Consider the following 23,574-nt stretch of genomic DNA (forward strand, 5'->3'; position numbering starts at 1 on the left):
ATTTTCAAGTCTGCTGCTTTATTTTAGTGCTTTAAGTAGTAGCATGGATGCCTGGATGAGGGTCTGACCACAGATACACATTCTGGACTTGTTATAATACTTGAAAAAATGATCTCAGCACTGTTTGGATCTGTGAGCATCTTCCTACCAGAATTCTTCATCTTAAACTGTATCTGCAACTTGGTGCTGTCTCACCAAGGTCCACAAACCTGGATCTTTTCTTTTCTTTTTAGAGCTAGAGACGCTAAATCACAGCCAAGAGACTTCAAAGAAGCAAACACCTTTCACTTTCAGAGGTGGGACTGTTAAAAGAGTTAGCTGAGGGGATTTCCCAACCTTTGCTATCAGCCTCAGAGGCCAGAGTGGGACTCACCCCCTTTTTAATAAGTTTTGTGTGCCATGTAAACGTGGGACATTATGGCAAGGTCCCCAGCTGTCACAGGCAGGATGAGGCTGGGGTAACCAGGCCATGCCACATAATAAAATCCCACAAGCCAAAAGCACATTTCCTCTCCTACCTCCCAGCAAAAAATGCAACTCTCAAATGAAATTACATGTCTTAGTTATAGGCACCCCATTTTTAACCATGTCAGGAGGGAATCTTCAAGAACTTCTAGAGGATAAAAAGGCAAAAAGGTGAGATCAGAAGACTGAGGGAACAATGCATTTTATATGGATATATATAAAAAACATATAAAATATAGCTAATACAGCTATATTAGCTATAGCTGATATATTAAATATAGTTATGGACCTCATGCCATCCCAGCATCAGAGGGAATTACCAAAAAACAGAGAGCAAGGGGTGTGGATATCTCACAAAGAGTAAACAGGCTGAATAAATATAGATTGCCTCATTGAAATGCTCAAAATAATGAGGAAGGTTGATGTACAGAAAGCACTATTGCAATATTTTGAAATAACAGCACAATCGGTACAATCCGAGAGAAAACACTGACAGCACAACTTTGGCTGATGATGACACAACATGCAGCTTAATTCTGCAAAACATTAAAAGTTACTTAAAATTCTAGAAGCTCTGAAGTGCATAGACTTGCAAGCAGCTAGGTTGCAGGGGTATTGTAAAAGCACTTGCAAATAGATAAACATTATTAATAATTATTAATAATCTAGCCCAAAGGCTGTTGCTTAGAGGGATCACAGATCTGAAAACCAGTCTGGTTACCTTTTTTTGTGCCCTGGAGCATCAGGAAGCAGGTGGTGCATGAGGCAATTCCTCCTCCAGTGCTAGTCAACCCCTAGATGGCAAAAAGTCCATAACTGCTGTAAAAATGATGAGGGGCAATTTAAATGTGGGGCCCTTTAATGGTGATTTGAAGGGCACATTAAAAGGACCTTACTTAAGCAACATGTGGCTAATATCAGCAGGTTAGTTAACCAACAGCTCATCCCAGATTATTGCAGTTCATTGAATTTTGAAGAGAGTAAATAAGGAAAGGATTTAGTGGGCAGCACATGGAGCACATTCTCACAGCTGGATGGTGACCAGGCCAGGAAGATCTCTCTCATGGCTGTTGAGCATGGTAAGTTTGAAAGGTTGTTGTGCACAACCAGAGCCCTCTTGTTGATCCTGTGATGTTGGCACTTCTAAAATAAGATGTGGGAAAACACAAACTTGTTTAAGTAAAAACCAACACGTGGTAAGATTATACAGTCAGCAAAAATCTGTTTATCTAACTGTGCAGACAAACTGTTTTTCAGTGTCTGGAAATCAAGCAGGATAAAACTATAATAGAAATATGTTTTTTTTCCACTAGAACAGTCTATGGGCTGTTTCTGACATCTGATAGATTTTTCTGTCAGGAAAAATTAAAGACTCACCCATTCTTGTAAAAGATCTGCTCTAGTGTAACAAAACAGATGAGCAGTTTATGACAGTGGTTTTGTATATAATAACAGGTATTTAATTATGTGAGTCATATTAATTTTTTTCAGTCCTGTTAGCTCAGTTAATATCCCAGACCATGTGAAGGTGTTGGGGGGTTTGTCCTGGGGTTTCACCTGAAGTCAGCATGGTTATTGTTTCTGCTGTTCTGTGATGCTGCTCACATTTGGATGAGTTACTAAAAAGGTCTAAGCACTCTCACCTGCCAGTGATTTACACTTAATTAATTCTGTGTCTGTAGTAACAGCTCCAGTCCAAGCTGCAGGGTAAGGTTGAATGCAAAGAGAAGCTGTACAACCAGCATCAATATCTACTCTTTATATTTTAAATAGGAAAAAAAAAAAAAAGAAAAAATATCATTAAAACAGCATATCATGATCTACTTTTCCCCAGATAGATGCATGAGGCAAATCAATGAGAAAATTGTCAAGTTCTTTTGAAAGACAAATGCTCCACTGAGCGGTGGAAGGATAAATTCCCAGACACTGCCTAAGATGGAGACCACAGATCAGCTGTTTTCCTCACTTGTTAGCTCAACAGCACTAAAGAGAAACTAGACACAGGGACAGGAGCACCAAATAACCTTTTTCTGTTGTGGAAAAGTCTATTTTCACCCTCAGAGGATTCCTGTAGTAGCTTAACTACAGGAGTATTTCCTAACACTTGCTGTACACTGTCCCTTTTATTTAGTTTGTTAACAAAGAGTTAAATTTTAAAATACATCGATTTTCTGTATCTGGGGATTAGCATCCTGAGAATAAGAAGGGCTCTGATCAAAGCTGCCTGCTCCAGCTGGCCCCTGCCTGGGAGCAGCTCCTGCTGCCTGCCCCTGCCAACTGTGCCTTGTCAGCTGCTCCTGGTGGGATCTGCTGCCACCCTCTGCCTGGAGGAGTCTGCAGCCAGCTAAAGGTGACTAAGGGAGCTAAAGGTGCTAAAAGTGACTCACTGTGGCTTTTGTAAGGACTGCTTTTAACCCTCAGCAGGAATCAGAAATTACTGATAGCTCAGTGTTCTTATTAAGGGGATGTTTTACTATCATAATCCTTTTTATTTATATTTTTCCTGCAAGTGTGAGTAATATAGAGGGGGGTCTGGGATGGAAAAAGAGATATTTTTCATTTTTTTAGGTGTAAGACCACAGTCTGATTTTACTTCAGTAGTTTCCCATTCTGGCAGTTTTAATCAACAGTTCAAGAGGTCAGCTTTGATTTCTGCTTTCACAGACAGCTTGGACAGCAGCAGTCTGAAGATAGAAAAATTCTTCTCAGTCATACTGAAAGCAAAGTATAAAAGATATTTTAATCTTGGAAAGTTATATATTAATGGTATATACAGGGCTAGGAAAAAATAGGAAGAAACTGATTTGTATTCACTTGTCAGAATGATGAAAACAAGGAAATGTTCTTTATCATATAAGGGAAACAAAGAATGTTTCCCTTTTATGAAAAAGAAAGTAGCATCTTTTTCTACAGGTTCTACTGCTCCAAAGTAAGAGAGTAATTTTTGCTCTATCCCTTTCCAGATGTTTAGGATTAAAAGGCCAAAAACCCACTTGGGTAGGTCTGTTAATACATCTGAAGACAACCTGAAAATGAAACCTTGGGAATGCAAAGCTTCACCATAAAACTTTGTAAAACAGGGAATACATGCTTGTCTTGGGACTAGAAGTGGGTAGTTGGTGTTTTATGCCACAGCAGGACATGAAGGATCACTAACTGAAAAAAAGAGGCCCATGAATTTCCACTTCTTGCATGTATTTAATGCTCAGTAATGCTCTGACTGTGAGGACAACTCTTTTAGAAAAATTGCAGTGATGGCAATGTTGGTTGTGTTAGGTTTTTATTCATTCAGACTTAAATATAATGGATGCAATCGTAACCTAACACCATGGATTTTCTCTGCACTGATGAATGAAGTGATCACATTATTGATCACTTAGTCATGGAAAACTAAAAATTGTTCTGCACAAAAAGTTACAGCCAAAATGAATCAATAAAATAGCAGCAGAGGTTTATGGAAGATTATAGAGCAAGTTAAGTGGCCTTGAAGCCACTATAGGACACAATGGGCTGTGATTTGGAAGAGTCAGCATGGATTTATCAAGGGTACATCAAGGTCTGACTGAGCTGGTTGATTTCTGTGAGGAAATCACACTGGGGACGTGGTGAGAGTGCTGGCAGGGAAGGGACAGGAGCTACCAGGAATGGGATATTTTGGTGTAACATCCAGGCAGACACCTGCCTCAAGAGTAACTTACCTTTTAAGTACAATTACTCTCAGGAATCAGGCAGAAGGCACAGCAGGGACACAACCAAATAAACCTGTCTGGGTTTCCTTGAACTAGGGCTGTAAGTGATAAAGGGCTGCTCCAAAGTACACAGAGCCCTAATAAACATTCATATTTCACCTGCCTCTGCTGCTAATAGCAATAAACAATAAATATGAACAATCTTCTAAGTGTAAATGATTATTGAACACCCTCTTTATTCCATATATCCAAGGCATTACATTTTCTCTTCCTGCAAGTTCTTGGCTGGCTCTAGCGGATCTGAACTGAATAGATTTTAGCCACAGACTATGAAAATAAGCCTTCATAACAAAATGCATTAGAAAAAGGAATATTTCTAAAGTTGGGACACCATATTTTTAAACACCAGGAAGGTGTGAACCATTATAATCTAGACAATTTCAGGAAAAAAAAAAAAAGATGCTTCACAAAAATTTACAAAAGGAGCACACTTGCACGTCTTCTTCCTAATTAACTTTTGACCTCTGTGGACAAACATGGATTTTGGGACCTTTAACAGAGGGCAGAACTGGGAGGAGACAAGATTAAAACATTGGTTTGAGTTGGAAGTTAATGATTCTTCTACCGTATACCAGCAGAGATTTGCTTAAGGAGAGAATTCTCAGACTTTTGAGCATTTGTCTAGAGCATAACTGCTGTTGTTGTGGATGCAGAACCTAGGTAGGAACCTCTTCAATACTCTTTCTGTTTAGGAACCTCTTCAATACTCTTTCTGTTTGTCTTTAAAATGTTGTTAGTGATTGCAGCTATCAAAAAGGACCTGTGTGGTTTCCAGTAGCTGTAATTTGCTGTAATTGGCAGCAGCAGAACCAGTCCTGGTGGAAGTGTCAGTGCTTTAATGGTGGCATCCTGCACTGTGTGTGTGTCTCTGAGCTGTCAGCATGGTGTGTCTTGAGCAATGAGCATTGGGGTCTGCACAGCTCTCTGATACTCATTTTTCATGTTAGCTGAACTTCAAAGGTGTATTTAAAAATCAGACAGTTGGATTAGCACTGCAGTTAGTGTAAATCATTGCAGTTCCATAAATTACTGGAGGAAATGTGGCTCTTGATTTGTGATTTGCTCTTCTGATGGGTGATGGCAAGTCTCTGAGAGTGCAACTGTGGTGACAATCAGCCTAAAGACCTAAAGTGTCTTTGCTGCCTTCTCAAAAGTCCTCAAATATCACTATATTTCTCTTTTGTAAGACTCCACAAGGCCTGCAGCAAACCATTGTCTTGACCTTTGTAAACTTATTACCCGTTATTCATGTGGAGGTTTTTTTTAGTTGATGTTCTTATTCATTATAATTTGATTGTAATTACAGGGTATAAAACAAAGCTGTTTTTTTTCTTATCCAATAAGGAACATATCTACTAGAGTTAGGCTGTGGCCCCTATCAGATCATGTCCCCTGAAGCACTGAAGAGATCTCTCCCTTGCAGGGCTGACTGCATTCCCTCTGCAACTGAGCTGCAATTGCTGCATGAATTCCTGTGGTGTCCTGGAAGCTGTCAGCTCCCAGCAGCACAAACAATGCACAAACTATAACAAATAACATAACAAACTAACTGATTGTTAGTTGGGAGCCTTGCTTTGCTCCCATCCAAAGTGGTTCTCAGAAGAGACTGTACTGAGCATAAAATCTAGTGAATTTTTCAGATGTTCCAAAAAGTGAACTGAGTGTTAAATTTCATCTGTCTGTACTGCTTAGAACTTTTTAGTGGATTTTTTTCCCTTGGTTTTTGGGAAAAGGTCTGTTTTCTTCCCCTAGGAAGAAAGATGGGTTAATTTATGTTTAGGCTCATTGACTACCTAAACAATACCAATTATTTACTTGCCTCATCCTGTCTTTCTGCAAATGCAACTCTCTCTTATCACCATTACAAAAGAGTAGCTTGTGCAGGCCAAGAGTGATAGTTTTAGAGAACTCATATTAGTGAAAGGACACATTTGGTGCAGAAAGCTTCCTACTTTTGCTTTCATACTTCATATTTTTAACCAGACCCTTTATTTATTAAACATGAAAAAAATGCTAATGAAAAAAATCTAAAATAACGACTTTATCAATACTTATAATTACTAGGCTCAGCAGCTACTGTATGTTGTCATCAATTGTCAATTGACCTTTTATCATTTTTTTCCTAATGTTCTTGTGGCCTGGAATTTCCCCAGCCTTCATCTCTTCCATCTGCAGCTGATATCTGTGTAGGTCAGGGTCATCTGAGGGTGGGAGGACATACTGTCACCAGATTCTAAGGCATGTTGTACCTTTAAACTCTCAAAAAAAAAAATCCACTTCTCCAATCCTGCAATGATATGCTCCCCCAGCATATTATTGTGGTCATCAATGTATCTTAATTTCAAGGAGAAGTTTGTATCTTCAGGCTGCACAAAGACAGGTGAATTTCAGAGGAGAAGCTGCTCAGAAGTATTTGTGTACTAGCTTTTCCTGAGCATCAGGAATTTTATTTCATAACATTTTTGCTCTAGCTGTGCAGTCTTGGAGAAATCCTTTCTCTACTTCTTGTTCCTATCTGTCTGAGTAGCCAAGAGGAAGGAGAAGCCAATTCTTTTGTCCTAGTACATGTGCTGACCCAGCCTCATAGCATAGCCACAAGAGTGTTTGGGAAGTAGATATTAGCAGTGGGAAAGAAGATGGCCCTTTTCCAGCATTGGAAAAGTTCATCCAACTTTTTTCAGCTGCATTCAAGCATATAAAACCTCTCTTTGTGTGATTTGTTTCCCCTCTCTCTCTTTTTCGCTGTTTTCTCAAATGAGGAGAGTATTGTGAAAGGTGAAACAAATCAGATCATGTGAGCTGTGATTTCTGAGTTCTGATTTGAGGGCATTAATTGCAATACTCTTATCTGCAGATCTGAACATGCCTTGTTTCAAGTGACCCATTTTTTTCTGAGGGGCTCTGCAGTGGCTTCTGGATCGTCCTTGAGAAATCTGTTCTGATTGTAGAGGGAGTTGCACAAACAGGCAAGTGTTTTCATTCTTTAAATAAACTTTGGAAACAGATATATAGGCTTCCTTTACAGCTTTTCTCTCAAGTTTCCTTTTGTAGCTGTTGTCCATCTCTCAGATACAGAGTTTTAAAAAGCGGAGGAAAAAAAAAGGTGAAGTATTGAACTATCCATTGCAATAAACCAAAATACAACTTAATAACCAAACAAGGCTTTCAGCACTAAAACATTATGATGTATCAAAGGATATACATTGTCTATGGCCACAGGATGTTCCTGGGGGAACTGGAGCATTTCTGCTGATCATTTCAAGCATTTGGGCATATAGACAGCAGTCTGCAAACAGAAAGAGATCGGGGATACCCTGCATATTATTGCAAGGAAAAAAAAAAAGTAATATCCTTACAGAAGGTCAGCTAGGTGAAATAATAAACTCTTTTGTCACTAAGAATTGTTTCCAACAAGCCAGTGTAAAGGAATAAATTGGATGTCACAGTGTTGCTACAGATTTTACCAAATCAAAGCCTGAGTTGTAAGCCACATGACCTGCAAATTTAGAGCTTCCTGGGACTCCCTGTGCTTCAGCACTACTGCTTTGTTAACCCTTGTAGTTTATTTTTGGACAGAAACTTTTTCTCTTACTCCTCCATCCAAACTGCCTTTTTAGCACTAAAGGACAGGACAAGGTAGAAAGGTGGGTGTTCATGTCTTTTAAAAAAACAAAAGTTGTCAAAACTAGATGTTTCAGAATTTAAACAAATATACGCTTTGAAACATGCAAGTCATGCCACATTGTTTTAAGTAGCAAGGTTCAGTTTCAACATCTCAGCGTTTTCCTGTAATTAGTTTCACCAGATTCACCAGAGAGGTTCTTGAGCAACTCCATGGTGGCAAATGTGCTTTGCTGTTTTCTCTTGAGTTCAGATCACTCAGTAAAGAAATCAGCCATGACTGTGGAAACCAAACCCAGCAACACCAGTGACTCAAACCAGGAGGCAGAGCCTGACCAGCTTTTGGATGATGAAGGAAACAAAAACCCACCAGTCAAAAAGACTTCCTCTCGCACTGGATTGAAGGTTTGGTGCCTTAGGAATATCACCATGAATTACCTTTTTTTTTTTTTTTTTGTTAAGAAATATTGTTCAGATGTGACATTTGTGACATGCCAAATTCCTTCATTCCTATCCCTATCCTTGGAGGAGCTGGATATGCACTACAGGTCCAGGGGACAGTCAGATATTATATTTTCCCCAAAGAAAATAAAAATTCACGATCTACCATATTTATTCACAAGTTACTTGTAGGTGAATCCTCTTCTTGGTCATTAAAAAGAGGCAGCAGCTTCAAGTGGAAAACTTGAAGCAGCCTCAGTTGGGTGCGTACAATGCATTTGTCTGGAGGTTGTTGTCTCATAGGGTCAGAACAAGGTGAGGTGAACCACATTTCATTAAATGTTTTGTCACTGACTTGAGGATTGCATTGTAAACCCCAAACGACCCCAGTGATTTTTGTTGTTGTTTTCATGCTTATCAGCAGGTTGAGATTTCAGCCAAACCCTCTGAGAATACTGCTGGCATCTGGCAAAATGGTGATTCTCAGAAATTTTGCCAGTCAAGCTCAGAAAATATAGAACATACCAGGACAAACCCCAGACTTGGAAGATTTTTCTCTTCCTTCCTGACAAAAAGAGAGTAAATATACCAATTTTCAAGCTTTTGCTTCCTGGATTGGCTTCATTTCTTATAGTAGATAGCATTGCAGGTGTCTAAACCTATATTTACTTTATTTATTTACCCAAGTTTCTGTTGTATTAGAACTCTTGCCCAGTGAGCAAGAAATCTATTTGGTTTTTAGACTATGTGGAAATCACTGGATAATTTTTAAACAAACTTAAATATTTTTCCAAATCTATCTCTATTTGCAAAAGCCACCAGTTGTGTTGGTGGAAGCAACAGTCAAACTACAAAAGACTATTAAGCTTTTCCTTGTGAGATATATGGTATACAAGCAACATTTCAGATTATATCATATGACACAGAGATGAGCTCAACCTGTTACATCAGTATGAGGAATGTGGTACTATTATAAAAGCTTGCTTAAAGCATCAAAATGGTGCCATATGATTGAGTTAGAAGCAGTTATGAATTGGCCTAAAATAAGGGACATGTGACCCAAGCAAGAGGTAATTTGGGTTCAGATTAACTTTGCCACTCCAATTCAAGTCACAAATGTGTCATGATGATGATGGCTCTGCACCATTTTAAACATGTTTGATCCCTCTGTGACCAGTTCTCCTGCCTGTCCCTCCCCTTTCTCGTCTGAATCTTTCCCCAGGTGTTTCTGGCTGCTCTGTCCTTCAGCTACTTCAGTAAAGCCCTGTGTGGGACCATAATGAAGAGCTCCATCACTCAGATTGAGAGGAGGTTTGACCTGACCTCCTCTGTTGCAGGGCTCGTCGACGGGAGCTTTGAGATGGGTAATGATGCTCCCTGACACACAGAGAGCTGCTCAGAGAGAGCACCTGGCACTCATTCTGGTTCTTTACCTTGCAGGCAACCTGCTGGTGATTGCATTTGTAAGCTATTTTGGAGCTAAGCTGCACAGGCCCAAAGTAATAGCTGTGGGATCCTTTGCAATGGCTTTGGGATGCTTTTTGTCAGCCATGCCTCATTTCTTCATGGGATAGTAAGTACTGATTGTGGTTTATTTGGGTGACCTCACGCTGGAGTTGCATTGTGCTTTCTGGTTTTTAAATGAAACTTGTTGTATATTTAGCCTTAGACTTCCAAAGGCCTGTGGAATCTCACTTCCAAGTGCAACAAACCCCACGTGACACACACACACCACTGTTGCGACAAAGAATGTTCATTTAAAAAATACAGCTGTTCTTAAGTGGAAGTTTAACTCCTCAAAAAAATGACAACATCCCAGTGCTTTAGTTTCCACTCAGGCTTGTTCAGAAAGGAGCCAAAGAATGCAATGGTGCTGGAGCCTGCAAATGGATGAGTGCTGGTAGAACTCATAACAGAATTTTTCTGTTCCAAATGCAGATGCCTTGTTAAACTGATTTTCTGTGTCTTGTTTATTTTTATTCACCTTCTCCAGGCTCAGGGAATTACTGCATTGTGCTTATGTGTGATAATGTTTCTAGCCATAGCTTGAGCACAGGGATGACCAATAGAGTAAGACATATTTCTGTTGATTCCTTAAATATATTAGAATAATTTTAGGTATACTACTGCAAAAAGAAAACTGAGGAATGCTTTCTTTCATGTTAGTGGATCTCACACTAGAACCAGATGTATTATCAGTTTTTCACTCTTTAAGACAGACCATCGATCATCCTCACCTACACTGGGCAACTCAAGAACCTGAGCCTGAGCATTTGTAAGGGAACTGCTCAGCCCTGATGAGTGCTCTTTGTTCCAACCTGAAAAATAAGCCTGCCTGGTCTGACAGAGCCAGGGCAGTTCCTTGAAGCAGAATGTGTGCTTTGCCATGTTATTCTGCTAAAGCTAATTGTACTTTGCCCCTCAGCAGCACTCGTTTCTGGGAGAGGGATCATGTTGGAGCAGCTGAACAGACCAAACACATGTCTAAGACAGAAAAGGGTCCTTTGCTCAGACTCAAGACACTCATCTTTTTCTCCTTGGCTGTGGGGTCGACACAGGGAGATCACTTGGACCTGACCCTCAATTTAGATGCCAAAAATTCAATCCTATCTGAAATATTTTCACAATCCCTTTTGAATTTTCCAGCTTAAACCATTATGCCTTCCAGACAGAGAATTCCAAGTTTTATTTGTTCTTAACTTCAGGATTTTTGTTTTCTAGGATGTTCTTTAACAATCTTATTTGCTCCTTTGAACTGATATTTAACCAAAGATACCTTTCTCTTTAAGGAAACAGCAGCCAAGGTGGTTCCAGCCCTACCAAACTGGTGTTTCCCTAGTGAGCACTGCTTCTAAACCTCCTGTTGTGTGTTTGCAGCTACAAGTATGAGACAACATCACACACAGCTGCTTCAGCCAGCCTAAATTCCAGCATAAATCCCTGCTCCTTGCATCAGGATGTGAATGACACTGTCCATGAACTCTCACGAGCAGGTATGGAACTGGAAATGATACAGGAGCCTGTTTTGTCCTTGGTTGCAAGGACTCAGTTACCTGGACCTGGAGTTGGGGACAGGACACGAAACTGTATGGAGATTAACAGAAGTAAATGATGATTGCTCTAATCCTCCTTAAAATATGGAATACAACTGTTTCATGTGTTGTTTGTATGGGACACAGGTAGAGAAGAGCCAAGCTCTGCACCAAAAACCATCTGAAACTTCTCACATTAAAGACACATGATATATTCCAAGTAATATATTTATGAAAATAGCAGTAAGTTATTTTTTTAATGAGCTTTTTTTCTGATGGGTGATACTTACCTGTGCTTTTAGAAATCAAATGCAATGGAGGTGGAAGAACGTGTTATTAAAAGATCATAAAAATTTATAATGGGATTGACAGCGTTTCATTTATCTTCTATAAGGAAATGTTCTTAATACCTTGATTTCTAATCTATAATCATTTAATGTGCTATATTTCCTGTGGTTTTTCCCCAGTTTCCCATTCAAATATTTTATTACAAAATAATATGGGTTTGTTTTTGTTTTTGGGTTTTTTTTATTTTATATATAATATTATATCCTCTGCAGGCTGTGAGAAGGAGCCAACATCATATATGTGGATCTATATTTTACTGGGGAACATGTTACGTGGGATTGGTGAGACACCAATAACACCCCTGGGCATCTCTTACCTCGATGATTTTGCTAAAGAAGAGAATGTTCCTCTGTATGTAGGTAATCTCAACATGAATAAACTGAGACATTCCCAGTGTGGGAGGTGGAGCACCCTCTGCAGAAGACAGCATTCAGCCATCAGAGGGTACTAGCACCTGCATCATTGTATTTTCAGGCTTTTTGCACACCATAGCCATGATGGGCCCCATGTTTGGCTTCCTGCTGGGATCTCTGTGTGCAAAGCTGTACGTGGATATTGGATTTGTGGATCCAGGTAAGCAAAAGAGAGGAAAAGTGAAAGTGAGCTGATGCTTGTTCACAAGAATTGCCTATAAATGGTTTCATATGTATGCATTATATTAATTATATTATATATGTTATGTTTGAATTATATTTATTTGGTTTTAGTGTAGAATTGATTGATTTTTTTTATTTTAATTGAATTATAAATATTATTAGATATATAACATACATAATATATATTGTGTATACTATAATTATAATTATATGTATTATTATAATATATAATATTATATTATGTATAATATATATTATATTATTCTGTATATAATACATCTAATATATTATATATAATGTATACCATAACATATATAGTATATATACCATATATGTTGTATATATACTATATATGTTATATATATAATATATAACATATATAGTATATATACAACATATATAGTATATTTATGTTGTATATAATTGTATATATAAATGTATATAGTATATAATATATAATTATATACATTATATATAATGTATATAATATTATATATTATTATGGTTTATTATAAGTAAATTATTTCAATGAGAATAATAAATTATTATTGAAATAAATTATTAATTTTTATTTATTGAATTACTGAAAGCTTTTAGAGTAAAAGCAGAGTTAGACTGGGAGAATATTTTAGAACTGTGCTTTAATATTAAAGGGTTATAATACACACTTAAGCCTAAGAATTAGTACCAAGAACTCTCACAGAACCAAGATTTTTTCTAAACTGGAATTTTAACAAAAAAAATTCTGCTAGTACAGCAGGTTTACACTTTGGGGGAATGCCCCACCCTTTCCACTGAGTATTTTACATTACATTACATTTCACATAATTTTGCAGCACAAAATACATATTTTCTCAGCCCTTGCTTATTCAGATGAAATGAAAACACATGTATGTGCTCACATCTGCACAATGCCAGAGGGGACACAATCCCTGTAAGTGGTGGCTGTTCCTTGTTTTTCTAGCAGGACAGAGAAGTTTTCAGATCTTCAGAATTCTGTAGCTAGATAGGTGAACTATTTTGTCTTTGCCCTTTGTTAAGCCAATGTTTGATTTTATTTAGGAGTAAAGACAGTGAGCCAATTCTGGTCATGCAGTGAAAAGTCTTAAAATCTTGCTTACCCACCAAACATGCCAGAATTAAAAACCATAAAGATAGAACTAGCTACTCTCATCTCCCTTGCAGTACATTTAAAGCCATAGGTAATTTCACTGACAGAGAATTGGACATTCACTACAGAGAATGTCCAATTGCTTAATAGCAATCTACACAATTTAGGAAAGCAGAGCAAGGTCTCAGGAGCCAAAAAGCACACCATGCTTGAAGCCTGTGTGGTTTCCCATGTGCTGGGGAAGGACCTTGGTGTTGCTGTGTCTGCCACAAAACATCAGTCAGTGGAAGGTGTAGAATGGCAGATAAAATAACACTGGACAAACAGGAATGGCTTCAAACCAAAAGAGAGTAAGGTTGGATTAGACATTAGGAAGAAGTTCTTCCGTGCAAGGATGGTAAGGCATGGGAACCAGTTGTCCAGAGAAGCTGTGGGTGCCCCATCCCTGGAAGTGTCCAAGGCCAGGCTGGAGGGTCTCAGACCATCCTGGTCACCCCTGAGGTGTCCCTGCCCACAGGACACCTTCCAATCCGAAGCAATCATGATTCTATAACACAATCCAGGGTATGATTCCTGATGCCTTCACTGCATGGATGGCCTCTCACTAGATGTTTATTGCTGGAAGTCAGGCACTATAAAATGTAGCAGAAAAAGGCTGAGAAGGTTCAGCTTCTCCACTGGGGTGACTTGTGCCTGTTTCCCTCATTTCCAGGGAGCATCACCATCACCCCACAGGATTCCCGCTGGGTGGGTGCATGGTGGCTTGGCTTTTTGATAGGTGGAGCAGCCAGTTTCCTATCTGCTATTCCATTTTGCTTCCTGCCAAAGAGCCTGAAAAAGCCAGAGGGAGCCAAGAAGGACAAAGCTTCACATGGGCTCTTGGAAAACATGGGTGCCATGGGGAATAAACTTTCTCCTGAAAAAACCAAGCCAAGGAAGTGGTCAGTGATGCTGAAAGGCAAGTGTTTCTCATGTCGTATAAATGTGAAAAGCAATAGGCACAGCACACATAGGAAATGTAACAGTTCTGCAAAATATTTTGCCTCCCTGCACTTCCATTTAAACCAGGCAGCTATCCCCAGGAAAGAAAGGTCCACCAAAAATTATTAGAAGTATTCAGGACTCTGAGGTTCTGCATGCATCACCTGAAATAAATCATCACCTGAGTGGCACCTACCTCTAACATTTTGCACTGGAAGAAATTTGAACAGTGGAAAAGTGTTCCTGTATCTGAATCTAAAGGAAATATTCAAAGGCTCCCTTTGCCACATGGGAAGACAAATTATTTATTTGAGAGAGTTCATGGAGACTCCGAAGTACATTGGTGCCTGATGAAAATACTTTGGTCTTGAATAGTTCTGGTTGTGCAGTCCTTAGGCCAAAAAAAGTGATGGAAAGGTGATGGAAAGAAGTGGCTTTGCTTCATTTGTCAAATTTTTTGTTCAGATCCCAGTGGAAGACACTGAGACAACCCCACTGAGGCAGCTCTCACTTAGCCTTGAACCTGTGATAATATTCATGCAAGCTGAACCAAGTCTGGGCTATGTGGAGCCCCTTAGTCTTCATGTGCATATCTCAACAGAGCAGCCAGACCTTAACCCATACTTCTGTCTCCTTTTAGGATTCTCTTCCTGTATCTCAACCTCTGGTGTTTTTCAAGAACCTGATTTTGCTTTCAGGTACCCTCATGCAAATGAAGATCAGTACAGCTTGCCCTTGGACAGCTGAGAGCAGGACCTTGCCCTAAGTTTTGCAGGTTACTCACCAGTAATTATGCCATGCATCTTTCAATGCCAATTCATATGTCCCTTTCTTTCAGATTTCTATAACTCCCTGAAAAAGGTATTGGGTAATCGAATGTACTTTACATTTTTGTGTTGCTCACTGTTACAGTTCAGTAGTTTTATTGGTTTCGTGACTTACAAACCAAAGTACATGGAACAGCAGTATGGACAATCTACATCCAAATCCAACTTCCTAATAGGTGAGAAGAGCTGCTTCTGCTGCCAGCAGTCCATGGGGATAGGTTCTGGTGGGCTTTATCTGGGGCTCAATTCCATACAGAGCAGGTGGATGTAAATGGTGGTCTGACCTGAACCTGAATTATTAAAAATACGGGGTTTGTGCCTATGGGACCATAAGAAATTTTAAGGTTGTATTAAATTACATTGCATTTATATTATATTTATAGGAAGGGCACCCCAAATATGCAATGAGTGGGGAGTGGAAGTTTTAGTTGCTGCAGCATCTGGCAAGTTGCTTGCAATGGGAGTGGATTTGGAGGGTTAGGCACTTCACAAACAGCAACCCCCAGGGGCTGGAGTGAACACAAACCGACCATAAAGCTGACAGGAACAAAAAACTAAGGACAGACTTTGGCTCTTAGGACTATAATGATCCTTGAATTCTAACATTCCCCTTCTATAATCTCTTTCAGGAATTACAACCTTACCTCCTGTAGGTCTTGGGATTTTCCTAGGAGGGCTTATAATGAAAAAGTATAAAATGGGCATCATTGCAGCGACCAAGTTTTCATTTATCATGTCATTTTTGTCCTATGCCATGAGCTTGTTACACTTTTTTGTTGGCTGTGATAACTACATGGTGGCAGGAATGACAGTGTCCTATGAAGGGTGAGTATAAAACAGAAAAAAAGATTGTTTTTTTCTCCATAGTTCTCAAAAAAAATGTACTGTGGCATCAAGGCTAAAGGAGAAACATGCTTTTGCAATGCTTGAGAGAAAGTGAGCACTGCCACATGTCACAGGGGTAGTTTTGTTGGTCAGCCTGACAAAACCCAAGGCTGGTTAAAGATTAATTAGGAATTGCTTCATTAGCAATGCAGGTTGTTTTGCTGGGGGAGGGTGGGAATATTGCTGTGCAGGGTTTTCACTAGGAATGTAAATGGTGGACCAGGGAATATGCTAAGGGAGCACTGGGATGAAAAAATGGCAAGCACATCAGTTTCATTTTCCTAGGAAGGAGAAGATGAGTGAAGACATATCTTTTTGTTCAATACACAGGGGATGTCTGAAAGCAAAAGATAATACTGCATTCTTCATATCCTTGATGAAAAGTTAGGCTAGGCTTTAACAGAGGAGTATTTTTTAACTACAGATACCAGGAGATTTGGTTTCTGCCACTCGTGCATTTTTACCAACTGATATATTGATAAGACTGTGATAACTCCTGCCAGCTCTAAATTCAGTTAGGGGTGAGCCCAAATGACCTCTCCCTCCTTTCTCTTTTCTGTCTACATCTGTGAAATCAGTAGCAAGGCTTAATTTGTTTTAAATTTCACTGTAATCTATCAATGGCTTTAATATCAGTGCAAGTAGGATGGAATCTCAAACAGACCAATAGAGATGTGGAAACTCAGTTGTAAAACATGTTCTGGGCGTGTGAGGTGGGGTTCAGAGCAGCAACACTGTCACACAGAAGGGACTTCACTGACTCCAACACTGAATTAAAAATGCCTTACACTTGTCTGAACTTAATTTCCAAGCAACCCCATTCCGTACCACAACAATTCCCTATTTTCGGAATGCAACTCTCACTGCAAGTGTGCCTCCAACGTGTGGGATCCTGTGTGTGGAGCCAATGGCATCACCTACGTCTCTGCATGTCTGGCTGGCTGTGGCACTTCTGTGGGACATGGAAAGAACACAGTAAGAGACTCTGCTTTGGTTCCCTACCAGCCTATTTGCCATGTACCATCAGGGATTTAGTAGGATAAAGCATTTCAGGAAAGCCAATGTTACTGGGGACTGGTCAGTAAGGGATTTTTGATTTCTGGCTACTTACAGCACAGAAAAGAGAGATTTCTCTGAGTTATTGCACAATAGGCAAAAGGCCCTAGGTCCCTGTTCTAGATATTAACTTTCGTCTTCTGTAGGTTGAGCACAAAAGGGGGAAACACACAAATCAAATTGGTTTCATGTTGCCTGAAGGTTTTCCACAGGCTTTGCCTTTCACAAATGTCATTTTGGCTGCCCTGAGGCTTTACCTGACAATTGACATACACTAAGATAGAGTAGTATCTTCCCTGCTAGTTATCATTAATGTTTAAATATGAAAAATGGATTAAGGCAAGGCAGCTTGTTTCCTCCATGTGAGGGATGTCAGAAACTGCTTGTTTCTCTGGGTGACTGATTTTTGCTTGGCATGGAGATAATGCCCAGAGTTCCAGAGACAAATCTCCAGTCCATGGATGTAAACCTTCATTGGGCTGTGCCTTTTGCATGTTTCCTGATCACTCCAGAATATAAATGGTCTGGAGCCATCTCTTTACTCTGTTTTCTCTCCTCCAGAATCCCCATTTCATGAGCAGTGTCCTACCAAACCTGTTTTGTGTCTTCCAGGTCTTCCATAACTGCAGATGTCTTGAAATCAGCAGTTCATGGACAGGAAACAATTCTGCCACCTTGGGGCAATGTCCAAAAAGTGATGATTGCTCGAGGAATTTCATTTATTACACAGTAATACAAGTCATAGGTGGATTTTTCTATGCCCTGGGAGCCACTCCTTCATACATGCTGACGTTTAGGTGAGTACAGCTGGCTGCTGTCCAAAGGCTCTCTAGGGAGGGTTTCAAAGTCATGTTTGGTTTCTTATCTTAGAAAAGAAAGGAGTTTCTTGCTGATCAGGAGCTGTAGTGGTAGGACAAGGAGTAATGGGTTCAGACTGAAGAGAGAAAGTTTAGGTTAGAGGAAATTCCTCCCTGTGAGGGCACTGAGGCCCTGGCCCAGAGAAGCTGTGGCTGCCCCTGGATTCCTGGAAATGTCCAAGGCCAGGCTGGATGGGGCTTGGAGCAACCTGGGACAGAGAAAGGTGTCCCTGCCCATGGTTTTGGAACAAGACAATTCTTTAACATCCCTTCCAAACCAAACCATTTTGTGATTCTCTGGTTCTGTAATCAGGTTTTCCAGAACATGTCCTCTTTTCTGCTTGGATTTTGAAAGTGCCATGCAGTTGCCAGGATTTCTGGATGTGCAAGGAGATGGCAGAGGCTGGAGATAGAATGAATTCAAGACCAGTGCCCATTTCTGATGCCTGCAGTACAATTCCCCAGAAAACAGATGAGCCAAGAGGCTTTGTGAGGTCCAAGATGTGTCCTTGCACAGAGGAATTCTGTTCAAGCACAGAAAGATGCTGCACTGACCCTTCTACCTGCAACTCTTTTGTCTTAGGGCAGTAGGATATTTCCCATGAAATATTCCATCAAGTAGGGAAATGTATGCCCAAGAGGGAAGGAAGTTGGAGAGCTCATTTCCAAAAGGTCAGGACGGATCTGGTTATGGCTTTAAAACTTCAATTCCTCAATTATGCATAGGGAATGGAATTACCAGGAGCTATTTGATGAAAATCAGTAGATTAATTCACCTTTTTCATACCACTGAACACACCTCAGCAGATGAAGGAAGCACTCTTCTTCCAAAGAACTCCAAAGTGCTTCTTCCATCAACAAGGATATTAAATTCAGGTTATTTAACAGCATTTAATAGGCATGTCTAAGCACTAAATAAGCCATCACTTCTTACTTATCCCTCTTTTTTGCAGATGTGTCCAGCCAGAGCTCAAAGCTCTTGCAGTTGGTCTCTTCACACTGGTTATGAGAATGCTGGGTAAGAGAAACCATTGCAGGGTCCAGCCCCCCTGGTGCTGCTCTGGGAGCCTGTAACCAGCCCTAAGGGAATATAAATCTGATTTCTAAGAGGATGTCCTCTCCTGTGAAGCCCTGTCCTATTTTCTGCTGTCTCCTTGCAGCTGGGATCCCAGCACCAGTTTATTTTGGTGCAGCCATTGACAGGACCTGCCTGAAGTGGGGCAGCACCAGCTGTGGGAAGAGAGGGGCTTGCAGGCTCTACGACTCCAATGCAAACAGGTAAAGAAAATTAGGCCAAAAAACACCTCCCTGTGGAAATGTGGTGGTGTTTGTGGGTCCCCAGGACTGAGGACAATCTGATTGTCTGATGACAATCTGATTGAAATTAAACTACTGATAAATTTGTGACAATATGAGGTATTCTGAATCCAAGCTTAAACTCTCACATGCACATGAGAAAGCAAAATAATAGCTGAAGAATTTTGGAGGGAACAAAGTAGAAATTTATTTACTGAAAATTAAATCCTGACTAACATTGTTTATTTGCCTTATGTGGTGAAATGCTGCTTATGTGCTAAGAGAGCACATAGAGAGCACTAGAAAGAGAGGGAGGATAAAACAGATGCATGTACAGCAATGGACACAAAAGGAGGCACAGGAGAGATGAGAATCTTGACTCCATGTTTCAGAAGGCTGATATATTATATTATATTATATTATATTATATTATATTATATTATATTATATTATATTATATTATATTATATTATATTATATTATATTATATTATATTATTATATTATATTATATTATATTATATTATATTATATTATATTATATTATATTATATTATATTATATTATATTATATTATATTATATTATATTATATTATATTATATTATATTATATTATATTATATTATATTATATTATGGAAATACTAAAACTACGCTAAAGAATAGAAGAACGGAGACATTAGAAGGCTAGAAAAGAATGAAAATAAAAAACCTGTGACAGACTCAGAGCCTCCACAGAGTGGACCACGGTTGGTCAACAAGTGAAAACAATCCACCTGTGACCAGTCAAAGATGGTAAACCATCTCCAGACCACATTCCACAAGATAATTATTGTTTACATTTCTTTTCTGAGGCTTCTCAGGAGAAAAATCCTAGTGAAAGGATTTCGATAAAATATGTCAGTGAAATGGAAAGGCATGCTCTGTTCTCTTACACTGAAGGGTGTGATCCAAAATCATGGTCAGATATTAACTCTGGGCTCAGCTTAAAGTCGGTCCAGAATTTCTGAAACTGAAAAATCTTGAGATCAAATGTTAAGCTCCCAATTTTTAGTCAGTTTTTATGTTGTAAAAAAGAAATTTAATATCCATGACAGGGATTTCTGGAATGAATTGTGTATTTTTAATATACTTATATTAAAATTATTTATTATTTTATTTTTAAATTTATTTATTATGTATTTATTTTATTTATACTTATGTAACATTTTTATTGAAATTTTTTAATATACTTATATTAAAAATACACAATATTATACTTATACTAAAATATATATATTTATATAGTACTTTATATACTTATGTATATACTTTTATTATAGTATTATATTTTTAGTATACTTATATTAAAAATACCTCAGACCTTAGGGCTTTAAAGAGGAAAGTTACCCAAATTTACCTTATTTGCAGGTAGTTTCTTCACACTGGCAATAAAGTTAACTCTGTGCATTGGCCACTTTCGAGGAAAAGTCCATGGAGAATATTGTACTGAGTAGCTGGAGGTGTTGAGGAAACTCAAACACTATCAGTCTCCTGGAGGAATGCTCCATAGATTTTTCTCAATTTCACTCAAATCTTGGCTACTTCTGACGTGTTTTTCATTTTTAATTCCAATAGACCACTGTGGTGGTGACCATAATATATTTCTAGCCCTAAAGAGTCTAAAGGCTTAAAGTGATCCAAAAATCTTGGGAAAAAAAAAAAAAAGGCAAGATGATGGAAGTTTCACTTTGAAATTATCTTCATAAGCAAAAAGAATATTACCAGTTCTTTAAGAGAAGTTTTTGCAAGGAAAAATGTCCAGTTTTTGGTATCATTCACAAACAATGTGTTTTAATGTCTTCCCCTAAGTTGCTTTTGGTTTTTTTTGGGGTTTTTTTTTTGGTATATATGAGAGCCTTAAAAGCCATTAAAGTGATTTTCTTTAGTGTTTTTGAAAAATTCAACACCTGGCCTAATTTTCTGTGCTCTGTCCCACAGGTATGTCTACCTTGGTTTAGGAGCACTTTTAAGAGGTCCTTCCTTTTTGGTTGCAATAATTTTTTATACATTGATAAAGAAACACTTTCAAAATAAGAACTCCAGGCCTGTAGAGAATGGACAAGAAGATGCTGCTGTGAATAAAGAAGACAACTGCAAGATCAAAGAACGTTTGCCAGGTTCTTCTGATGCAGAGAATGAATCCTCCATTTAGAAAGAAATTTAGACATGTGAATCAGGTCAGCTTCTTTTAGAAGCACCATTCAAAACGCTGTGAGTAACTAAAAAATAAATATGTACAGAGAGCATAACTAATAAATAATAAATATGTACAGAAAGCATAACTAATATAAAAACTGCAAACAACAGCAATAAACACTAACAAACAAGAATGAAAGTGCCTGATGTGTACCTGATTACCAGTAATAACAGAATGAGTTACTCAACTGAAAAATTAAAACCTCCTTGGCAGTTCTGACAGAGCCACTCTGGGGTTTTTTTGTGGGATCAAAGAGCTGCCAAAACATCCACGTGCCAAAGGCTCACAAAAAGTGATCCTGACCCCTCCAGGGGATTAACACAGCAGAGACAAGCTCAAGGCTGGGACAGGCTTTCTGACTCCATCAAATTCAACCAAAATTCACGATAAGCCAAAGCATTTAAGCCAAACACCTCACCTAATTGCATCATTGCACCTGGTTTTTATCTCAAAATGGGCAAAAGCAGTATTTTTCCAAGAAGCATTTTGTCTTACCTCAGCTGAAAATGTTACACCTGCTTAAAAATACACCCACGTTTTCATAAAGACAATTATGGGCTTTTTTAAAGTCCTCGAGTCATGGAATTTTATTCAAAAATACTTTTTTTTTTTTTTTTTTTTTTTTTTTTTAAAGAGATTCTGAAGCACAGGAAATACTCGTGGCTGGGTTGCGATGCCCTCAGTGTCCGGCAGAGGACACCCAAACGCCAGCGTTACTCCCCATTGCCATGGCAATTATCGATGTTTTATTATCAGCTTTGGTTTTCCCGGGAAAAATTCATCAGCAGCCAGAAAAAACACTCATCCCTGTTCCCACACACCTTAACATTCCCTCAGCTCGTACACCTCGGCTCGTATACTCAAAGCTGCCTCTGTGTATTTGTTGGTTTGCCTTCACTGTGTTCGCCTCACTTGGAGCTTGACAACTTGTTATGACTTTAAATAAAAAGAAGAGCACTTGAGAACCATTTCACAACAGGAAGGTTGACACTTTAAAATAGATGCTCAAGGCTCAGTGGGAGATGTTTAATAGACATATTAGATATAAAAAATATATATATATGTGTTGAGCAAAATGCTGAATTGTTCTGAAATGTGTTGTCTGTCACGACAGTCACTTAGCAGTGATGTAGCAGCTGAAGGGAGAAAAATGGGACTTTTTTCCAAATAAAGTGATATTTACTGAAGGTAGAGATTCTCCATCCATCAAAACTAGAGAAGTTCTTTATACTTCTTTAGCCTGGGGAAAATGAGGCTCAGGGAACCCGGTGGCTCTCTACCACTCCCTGCCAGGATCCAGGGGGGGTCAGGCTCTTCTCCTGGGTTATCAGCAGAGAGGGGAAAAGGCCTCAAGCTAGGCTAGGAGAGGCTCAGCTTGGCCATCAGGAATATTTTCTTGACAGAAATGCTTGGAATAGAGTGCCCAGAGAAGTGGTGGAGTCACCACTCCAGAAGAAACACACCAAAGGTGACATGATGCGAACTGCAAAATAAATTTACATTGTTCAGTGCATGCACAATGGGCAGGAGAAAAACATAGGAAAAGAAGAAAAGTCTTTTCCCATCTTGCTACTTTCTGTGCCTAAAGCAGGTGAGGGAATTATTTTTGTCTTTTTTATTAGTACTCAGGAAAATAACTGTGCGGAATCTTTCCCCCTTTTTAAGAAGTACCTGATGTCCAAAATCAATACAGAAATACTTTTTAGCAAAGCATGCTTTGCTTAAGATGTTTCCACTTTTTTTTTTTTTTTTTTTTTTGAGTATCTCCTCTTCAAGACAAAGCTGGAACACCTTAAAAAAAAAAGAAGTGTTTTTCCAAGTCTGTGTGCAAAGCTTTATGTCTGAACCAATGCAAGACATGAGAAAGGCTCATTCTGTTTTTATGTGGTGCACACCATCCCATGGATGCTGCTATAGGTTTATTCTGTAGTAGAGTCTACAGGCAATAAAATGCATCACAGACATATGACACAAAGACAAAAAAATCTTTCAGTTTTATTTTGGTGACAACAGCCTCTACTGATGCAAATCCAGCAGGTGTGAATAATTTCACATTGTTCAAACTGGGAGG

The 23,574-nt window shown here is 38.9% G+C and overlaps 1 protein-coding gene across 1 annotated transcript; it reads left to right on the forward strand.

Moving 5' to 3' along the window:
• The first annotated feature begins 7,074 nt into the window (after positions 1–7,074).
• LOC118697491 (solute carrier organic anion transporter family member 1B3-like) lies at positions 7,075–21,641 on the forward strand. The gene is made up of 15 exons (XM_036400158.2): positions 7,075–7,180; positions 8,089–8,240; positions 9,499–9,640; positions 9,717–9,849; positions 11,154–11,269; positions 11,869–12,015; positions 12,131–12,229; positions 14,076–14,321; positions 15,183–15,347; positions 15,801–15,996; positions 16,869–17,031; positions 17,725–17,909; positions 18,923–18,987; positions 19,130–19,247; positions 21,245–21,641. The coding sequence occupies exons 2-15, from the start codon at positions 8,112–8,114 to the stop codon at positions 21,456–21,458; spliced, it is 2,118 nt and encodes a 705-aa protein (XP_036256051.2). The 5' UTR covers positions 7,075–7,180; positions 8,089–8,111; the 3' UTR covers positions 21,459–21,641.
• The last annotated feature ends 1,933 nt before the right edge of the window (positions 21,642–23,574 follow it).

This window comes from Molothrus ater, chromosome 5 (assembly GCF_012460135.2).
Source record: "Molothrus ater isolate BHLD 08-10-18 breed brown headed cowbird chromosome 5, BPBGC_Mater_1.1, whole genome shotgun sequence".
Classification (NCBI taxonomy): Eukaryota; Metazoa; Chordata; class Aves; order Passeriformes; family Icteridae; genus Molothrus; species Molothrus ater.